Source organism: Typha latifolia, chromosome 15, assembly GCF_019914945.1.
Source record: "Typha latifolia isolate L0001 chromosome 15, TyphaL0001v2, whole genome shotgun sequence".
In the NCBI taxonomy this organism is placed as follows: Eukaryota; Viridiplantae; Streptophyta; class Magnoliopsida; order Poales; family Typhaceae; genus Typha; species Typha latifolia.
The window spans coordinates 6,440,632-6,449,544 of record NC_133100.1 but is presented as its reverse complement, the minus strand read 5'-3'; the positions used below and the strand labels follow the sequence as shown (position 1 = coordinate 6,449,544).

The 8,913-nt window shown below is 36.9% G+C and overlaps 1 protein-coding gene across 4 annotated transcripts; it reads left to right on the top strand.

Annotated features, from left to right (window-relative positions):
* The first annotated feature begins 1,275 nt into the window (after positions 1-1,275).
* Positions 1,276-8,673, top strand: LOC140801929 (ribulose-1,5 bisphosphate carboxylase/oxygenase large subunit N-methyltransferase, chloroplastic). Of its 4 annotated transcripts, none has more exons than XM_073157318.1 (13): positions 1,276-1,758; positions 1,846-1,921; positions 3,483-3,688; positions 3,832-3,918; positions 4,015-4,107; positions 4,668-4,822; positions 4,967-5,051; positions 5,135-5,221; positions 5,296-5,415; positions 6,482-6,583; positions 6,663-6,833; positions 6,925-7,028; positions 8,346-8,673. In XM_073157318.1, the coding sequence occupies exons 1-11, from the start codon at positions 1,408-1,410 to the stop codon at positions 6,828-6,830; spliced, it is 1,530 nt and encodes a 509-aa protein (XP_073013419.1). In that variant the 5' UTR covers positions 1,276-1,407; the 3' UTR covers positions 6,831-6,833; positions 6,925-7,028; positions 8,346-8,673. The 4 variants fall into 4 exon arrangements, with proteins under 4 accessions (XP_073013419.1, XP_073013418.1, XP_073013421.1 ...); XM_073157317.1 differs by having other exon boundaries at positions 1,279-1,758; positions 6,914-7,028; XM_073157320.1 differs by having other exon boundaries at positions 1,279-1,758; positions 8,400-8,538.
* Positions 8,674-8,913: the final 240 nt, after the last annotated feature.

Genomic DNA, 8,913 nt, shown 5'->3' with positions numbered 1-8,913 from the left:
GAAATACATTAAAAATGAAACCGGAACCGAAACTAATATCTACGAAACCGGAACCAGTGGCTACAGGATAACTTACCAGAATATTAAACATCTATTGTTTTTATTATGTTTAATTTTTGTTTATTTTATGTAATGTAATTTTGATATTTTTAGTTAATGATATGTAATGCTTATTTCAATGTTTATTTCGTGTAATATAATTTCGATGTGTTTAATTAAAAAATTAGTAATTTAAAATTACTTCTAAAACTATTAAATATTAATCTTATTTTAAAGATCTCAATGAGAGTTTTCTAACAATATATTTTTTATTAAAAAATAATAACGCTAAAATGACCTATTAAGTAATTTAAAATAGCTAATATAATAATATATATTATATTATTATTTTAATATATATGGAGCCCGGTGCGTTGGAGTGCACCGTGCTCTTGCTCCATTTTTGGCTCCATAATTAGATTCTTTGGGCTCCAAATATAGAGCCACGGTCGGAGATGCTCTAACAATCTTAATTACTTAAATTTTATATTTTCATTCCAAACATTTTATTTTTATTTTCTATTTTACTTTAAGCTATGGTATTTACTTAATTAAAAAGCTTTATTTTTACTTTTTTATTTATCCACTTACCTTCTCATATTACTTTAATTTTCTTTCTCTATTCATATAGCTTTAAGGAAATAATTTTTTAAAGACCCTATATTGTGAACTTTTTATTGTTCCCATGCATTTTACAAAAGAATTATCTAATGAAAAATGTGAGATCATTATAACATTGAACGAAGATAATTTAGAATTTTTTTATACAAAATATATCTTTGAATAAGATCTATTATTTTAATAATAATGTTATTTTATTTAGTTATTTCATCTATAGTTTTGTATAAGCTAAACAAAAGACTAAAGTTAGAAAATGTGAATAATTATCCTAAGTAATATGTTGTCGGAATAAACCTAAAAATGAATTAACCAAATGGACCTTCCTGCAAAAATCATGGAAATATGAAACTTAGAAAGGGTACAAAGCGAATAAAAAATTCTATAGGTGCAAAAAAGAAAAAAAAACGCTTAAAAGTAAATGATGGATAATTTTGCTATTTGATTAATTACGCTTTTGTCCGCATAAAAAAAAGTGGATGCTATTATAACCCCTGCCATTTTCTACAACGACATGCAGGTAATCTCATCCGTCAATTTCATCTCCGTGATCTTGATCGGACGGGTCTCGACTCAGTGCCTAATTCTCCTATCTCCTTCTCCAGAACCTTATCGACTATTATTCGGAAAAAGAAAAAATAAAGAGAAGGAAGGAAAGGTTGCTCTGCTACCTTCGGAGCTAATAGGCAGTCCCTTCTCCGCTCGAGCCCGCACCCAAACCCGAACCCTAATTCCTCTCCGGCGGCCGTCATGGACGTCGCCCTCCTCCTCAACCCCTTCTTCTCCTCCGTCCCGTCCCCTTCTCCCCGCTTCTCCCGCGTCTCGAGTTCGATCCTTCGAAACCCTGGTCGTCTCAGACATTTCCGGTCCATCCGTCGCCGAGCTCTCCGCTTCGCCTGCCGCGCCGGGACCTTGGTCGCGGGGTCGCAGAGGGAGGAAGGGAGCTCGTCGCACGCGCTCAAGGGAGCGGAGTCTGGGGATCTCAAGTCTTGGTTGCACGCGCAAGGGCTTCCCCCTTGCAAGGTCGTGCTCAAGGAGAGGTCTGCGCACGACGGGAAGCACCGAACGATCCATTATGTCGCGGCCAGTGAGGACCTTCAGGTGGCTTGCTCACGTGTTGGATTGTGATATGTTCGTTAGCGTGGGTTTTTTTTAAGTGGTAAGAAGGAATTGAGTTTTTGTTTGCAGGCGGGAGATGTGGCTTTCTCGGTGCCGAACTCGTTGGTCGTGACGTTGGATAGAGTCCTGGGAAATGAAAGCATTGGTAAGATATCAATTGATTGATTTATCATTTGCTTGCTGAAGCTGGAATTTTGTTGAAATAAATATAGACTAAGATGGTGGATGTGAGTGAGAAGGGAGTGTTTGGCAGCATTGAAGCAATAAAAGGGAATTAGTGAAGAAAAAGTAAATTTAAGGGCTTAAAGTCATCACTTTTATATCTAACTGGCAGGAGCTGGGCATGCAGGCTGACGGTTGGACGGGTTGAGGGCATTTGGGATGGCATGAGCATATTCAAGAGAAGTTGAGATTGATGATTTATCACTACTGTAGTTTAAGATACTTGCCCTTGATTCATAGATAGATGAATCCACAGAGACACATGGATGCAATCCAATAAATACGGGGAAGTTCATTTTGCCCTCCTGTGGTTCAGCCAAGCGAACAATTAAATAAATCTAGTGAAAAATGTAGGAAAGAGAGACTCTTAACTTGAGTCAAAAAGCCAATCAAAACACGGGATGTCACTCGGAACTTCCATTTTGTGACATTTAATCTACTTGGGACTGAGGCTTTTGTGCAACCATTAGTTTTTACTTGTCCAAATATTACATAAAGGCAATTCATGCAAATTCTATCTAACATTTTACTATGATTTGGGATGTCTATCAACCTCAAAAGTAAAAAAACAAAATGAGGGTTTGGGGATGGGAGAAATATCTGATTTATGAATCTGACAAAAAAAATTTCCAATTGATATTATAAATTACAAGGGCCTTTTGGTTTGTTTTGCATTAAAAATAATGTCTGCTATGTAGTTGCCAATAGGTCAATAACTTAATATCATTAGGAGGTTAAGTGCCACAAATGGAAGTTTGGGAAGGCAATTTGAATTTTGGTTTACTCATAGGAAGTAAAGCATATTTTCTGCAATAAATTTCTAGTCCTAATTGAGTATGTGATTCATAAATACACAAAATATCCCATTTAACAAGTAAGATAAGCCCATGATTTCATTGTACATGTAATCGAAAGTGGTTATAAATTTTGACTTGCAACATAATATTGCAGGGCTAGGTTTTTAAACCTGTTATATTCTTGCCTTTGAATTTGTTCAGCCTCTCAGAAAGTTATTGTAAAACTCCTCGAGAAATTCATTTTAATGTTGGTTAGCATATAATATTGCTAAAGAAGATCAGTTAAATTTTATATCCCTGCCCTAATGTTGGATATATATCGAATTGTTTACAATTAGATTTGGATTTGTATCCTTTCTAGAGATCAGTTGAAGTCAAGTAAACAACACATTAAAGTATTGTCCTTCTTGGACACCATATGTTAAATATTTAAAGTTTTTTTTAATAAATCATTGAGTCAGAAATTGTCATCCCTTACTTCTTTTTAGTTCTCATGGCCCTAAATCTGTATCTCATCCCAACCTGCAAAAACTAACAAATCATATTTGTTGTTTTAACAGACTAACAAATTGTAGCCTTGTCCAATAAAGAATGTTACTCCTATAGTTTTAAAAGAAAGGCTATGACATGCACAACTGGTAAGTCTCTGTTATGTACCTGACCTTGTCCAACCTTGCTGTTGTGCAGCTGAACTACTTACGACAAGCAAGCTATCAGAACTTGCTTGCTTGGCACTGTACCTCATGTATGAGAAAAAGCAAGGAAAACAATCTGTCTGGTACCCTTTCATAAGGGAGCTTGATCGTCAAAGAGGAAGAGGACAGCTAGCTGTTGAGTCACCACTTTTGTGGTCTGAAAGTGAACTATCTTATCTGAATGGAAGCCCTACAAGGGTAACTATAATTTTATTTGTAGGACATACATTAATTGGTTCTGGACTTGTTTTTGGAGTACAATGCTCATAAATCTTATCTCAATATTGAAGATTAAACAATGTTTTGTGCATCAAGAATGTTAAATAGAGTTAGTGGTGTAGGCGGAAGTCCTTGAAAGGGAGGAAGGAATAAGGAGAGAGTACAACGAGCTCGACACAGTTTGGTTCATGGCTGGCTCATTGTTCAAGGTCTCCTTTTTCCCTTTCTTGCTGCTTGAGCATTGCTTTTATGTGAACTATTGCACATGACATTTTTCCATTCTAATGTCTTCTAGTGCTATGCAGCAATATCCTTTTGACATACCTACCGAGGCTTTTCCATTTGAGATCTTCAAGCAAGCATTTGTCGCAGTTCAATCTTGTGTTGTACATTTGCAGGTAACATGATGCACAACTCGACATCTATGTTTTGTCTTGATTCTAGAATCAAAACATGATATTATATTTTTCCTCTGCTCTATGCAATTAGACATGTGAGATTGTCAATTGGATAGGAAGAGAGAAGATTCACCAAGCCACAAAGTATTCTTCTGATTGTTATGCATCCAAGTTAGGTCAAGATTCTCCATTCCTTAATGGACCAGAATGCTTTTTGAGTTCTCTTATCCTAGACCATGCTTAACTAAGCTAGAGTACCCTGTCAAGCCTGCTCAAATTACAGTAGTTGGTAGAAGATTATTAAGAACCAAAAGGATCGAGAGACATCCCAAACCTAAGATCCATAGCTGAGTGCCTGAGTCCATGTAATTTGCGTTGCATTCACAGATTCTTTTCCATCTTAATCTCTTGCTATTATCTTGTAGATATTTGCTGTTATGTGTGAACAGAAATATTACTAGTTTGTCCAAATTTTGCAATTTTCTTTAGTCGAACATGCTGGATACTTTTTGCTATTTGTTTTTAATTGAAAAGTCATTATTCTTTTTACTGAAGAACAGAAAGTTAGTTTGGCTCGAAGGTTTGCCTTAGTTCCTTTGGGACCACCATTATTGGCTTACAAGAGCAATTGTAAAGCAATGCTAACTGCCGTGGATGATGCTGTTCAGTTGGTAGTTGATCGTCCATACAAAGCTGGGGAGCCAATAGCAGTATGGTATTATGATTAATTCTCTTTGCAGTTGACATATTAAGTTCATTATCATTTTTTATCCAGTGGTATCCTTGGACCAATTGGTTGATAGCAAGTATACGTATGTAACATAGAATGTAAGCATCTCAAAATCTTTAGATTTTACAGGTGTGGACCACAACCAAATTCGAGGTTGCTTCTGAACTACGGTTTTGTTGATGAAGACAATCCCTATGATCGCATTGTAATAGAGGTGAATGAATCACTCTTTATACATTGAAATTCTTATTATTATGCACACTAATTGATCTGACCTTCGAGTAATTTCTTTTAAAGGCATCATTAAACATGGAAGACCCTCAATACCAAGAGAAAAGGATGGTTGCTCAGAAAAATGGGAAGCTCGCTGTCCAAGTTTTCCAAGTGAGGAATACAAATATTTTTGTCTTTGTTGTTATAATATCAGCAGTAAGCGTCATATGCTTCTTTTCTGTCAGGTGCATGTGGGTAGAGAGAAAGAAGCCATTTCAGAAATGCTGCCCTTTTTGCGACTAGGATATGTTTCAGATCCAGATGAGATGAGTTCAGTTATATGTTCTCAAGGTCCTATATGTCCTGTAAGTGCGCCTAGCTATTTTTGCAACTATTGTTAATATGACAATTTTTAAATGCTCTGCTAGGCTGGGAATTATTCTTCATAATCTCAGGTGCAGGATGGAGAATAGGATACATACTTTCATTACTCAACGAACAGAGTATTGAGTATTCTTTACTTAAACCTTTGATGAATATTATTTTGTATATATAAGCTTTGATATCTGATTTACATATGGAGGAGAACTATGAAACTATCTTTTAACCTTTTTCGAACTTCTAAATCTCTGGCAGATTTGGTCAATTCTGCAGGTATATCTATCTAATGCTATCATTTAGCATTTGTTTCTCCTTAGTTTGATGTCATCCATATTTGAAGAAAATAGGTAGTGAAAATTTTGGGTCATAAGACTATAAAAGTTTCAAAATTTTATACCAATTTGTTCCTTGCTGTGGACCAATGACATTGATGTGTGAGCTTCTTATAGACCATCTTATGTGTAGTAGCTAGTTCACCAATTAATAAATATCCTTTGAATTGATGAACATATATAACCATTCAAAAATTTGTTTTGCTTCCAAAACTTTATATTTGTTTACTGATCGGGTAGCACTTGTTAATCAAGAAACATGAGCAGGCTTATCGGGCCTTTTCTCATCAATATGGAACTAGATATATAGAACAACTTTGAGTTCAAAAGGTCCCATCCAGTACTGAGCCTATTAGGACTCGCTATGAATCTGATCCAAACCAGTGTGGGTTCTTCATTGGAATTATGTTAGCTCTTGAATAGGATATCTTCTTTATTATTTGCACTTTAAGTGATGTAATCATGTCACCTTGGTGCACAATGCCCTAACCTGGGAAAGAGTTCAGATGAAGAGGATTACACAATGTTTCTTAACTTTTCCATGTGTTTCCTAGTTTTATTGTGCTAAATGCTAATCTTATCCTGCATCCTGAAGTATGTCTATTTGTAGTGGTTACAGAAGTCATTCACAAGAAAGCTTTACTCTACGAACTGTGAAATTACATTGTAAAGGAGGAATAATATATCTCATTGGCTATCTTTATTTCATTAATTATAGGTTAGCTCCTGCATGGAGCGAGCAGTGTTTGACCAACTTGTAGATTATTTTACATCTCGGTTGGCTGGTTATCCCACAACTTTAAGTGAGGATGAAGCTATGGTAATGGGCTTTAGAATTCTATTCACGATAATGTCAAGTTATCACATTACTGAACTACTTGTCACCATCTGATTATCAGTTGGCCGATGGCAATTTGAACCCAAAGAAGCATGTTGCTGTACAACTTCTGAAGCTAGAAAAGAAAATGCTGCATGCCTGTCTTCAGGCTACATATGAATTCATAAACAAGTTACCAGATCATACAGTATCTCCCTGTCCTGCTCCTTTTGCCCCTCAATTGAAATAATAGGTACCATCAATAATCTGCCCTCATTTTTATTACCCGTCTAATTGCCTTGTTTAAGTTTTCATATTTGTGATATTTTACAGTGCTTGTACAGAAGCAGGCTATACTTTCACTGCTCAGACATATGATATAAGATGTGCAGGTCAAGTGTGATATTTCAGCTTTTCATTTGGTGTGGCAAGTGAGGTGCAGTAGCAGGTAACTCATGTAAAATGATAGAACAAGTATCAGTTCTTTGAAGTAAAAGTGTAAAACTCTTACATGAAGTGATTTTATTTTTTAATTACTTAATCAACTATCAGAGATAAATTTGCAAAACAAAGAACTTTTGACATGGTACATTCAAGATAGCAGCTTCATACATCTATCGGTCTTTTATAATGATAAGGTCCCCCTAATTTGGGTTTATCTAGAACTAGTAGATTCAACGGAACAAGACACCGTTAGTGTTTTTTCTTCTTCTGCCCTCTCAAATCATTGAAATTGAGACAACATAACCTCAGTTGGTTCTCCTGTACATAGGTTTATTTTAATGTTAGAGATTTTGGCCTGAAAAACACATGTACAATTCAAGTATAATATGATTATTCATTGATTCCAAGTGTCGAACAAAGTTGTCTATGGGGCAATGATTGCCGTGTTGACTGGCACGGGCCGTGCCAATTGGCACTTACCGTGCCGCCAGCGTACCGGCACGTGGCACGAGGGGTGCCACACGACACCCCTCCTAGTAGCTATCCGTTCACTGTCGACATCATCGTCAAGCTTTTTGTTGCCATCGACCTTGCCATCGCATCCCATGTGGATGTCCTTGCCCTAGGCTGAGGAGGAAAAAGACCTTGGGTGAGTCGGGTGGGTGAATAAAGGCTTAAGTTGTGGATCCGGATTGATGACGCCTTCATCAATGCAGCGGAGCTCTAGGACGACGGGTGATGAGGTCGGCGGCAAACGGCAACGATGAGGTCGAAGAGTGAAGATGAATAGTTTCCCTCTTCTTCTCTCCCTTTCTTGCGGCACGGCCAGCAAGTGCCATGGCATGGCCATCCTTGCTGTGGGATACAGCATTAATGGTCTTGCTAGCATGGCACAAGATCACAAGTACCATATAGCATCAAACAATATCACTCAATACATGTCGGGTGGTGACAGCTTGCCACCCGCAAATTATAACCATAGGAGCTGCCCAGCAGCCAACATCATTTACACAAAACTTTAAGAAAAAAAAATGCGAAGAAAGCAAATGCTGCCTTCACAAATTACAACCAAAAGCTTCGACCAAATCTTTGAGATAAATATTCTTCATTGTGGGGTGACTCCTCCATTGCAATATTTGTCTGAGGTGGCTTGAGAAGAGCTTTTAGGTAACAAGCCATGAGTCGTTCTTTGTTCTGCTACTTGTGCATTTATAGATGTAGTTATAGCAAATGCTTACAATGTCTGTTCGTGTGCCCCAAATCAGCAGTATCACTCAAAAGTATAATCTATTGTCCTTGATTTTATTGTTGTGTATTGCAGGAATTTCAAAGCTCCCTCTTGCTACAGAAGATTCTGAGATTTTATTGGTTTCAGGGGGCTTACATTGGATGGATGCTTCATGCGGATCTATGGGAGCATCCTTCAAAAGTTTGTGCAGTTACTTCATATTTTTTTTAGAAAAATGTGATTTCAGTCAGGTGGATCGTGGAGATTAAAGTAGTCAGAATGTAAATCTAGGTCTTTGTTTTTCTCTGGCGGTGACACCCCCGCCCTTGTCATTTACCTGTTGCTAGCATTGTTAACCATCTTGTAAATCGACATTGTGATTGTGTAATTGAGCTAAGTTCATTAATTTTTCCTTTGAAAACCTGCAATCCTGTTCATATAATTTTACAGCATGTCATAGATAACTGCATCTATAGAGTGAAAACCTAAGATATTTATTGTGCAAGTGAGTTCAAGTCCGACGGTATTGTACTTTGTCCTTGATAAATTGTTGTAGTCTCTTATTTGCCATAGCTGGATCATGACGGTCCTTTTTATTTTCGTAGAAATGAAAAGAGGATATAGCCTGATTGAATTAAGTTGCTTATGTTTTAGAATATAA

Bases quoted from the DNA above. Each gene is read 5' to 3' on its own strand.
- LOC140801929 (XM_073157318.1), top strand. From the start codon at position 1,408: ATGGACGTCGCCCTCCTCCTCAACCCCTTCTTCTCCTCCGTCCCGTCC. The intron at 5,416-6,481 runs GTAAGTGCGCCT...CATTAATTATAG, and splicing joins CTCAAGGTCCTATATGTCCT to GTTAGCTCCTGCATGGAGCG. The intron at 6,584-6,662 runs GTAATGGGCTTT...TCTGATTATCAG, and splicing joins TAAGTGAGGATGAAGCTATG to TTGGCCGATGGCAATTTGAA.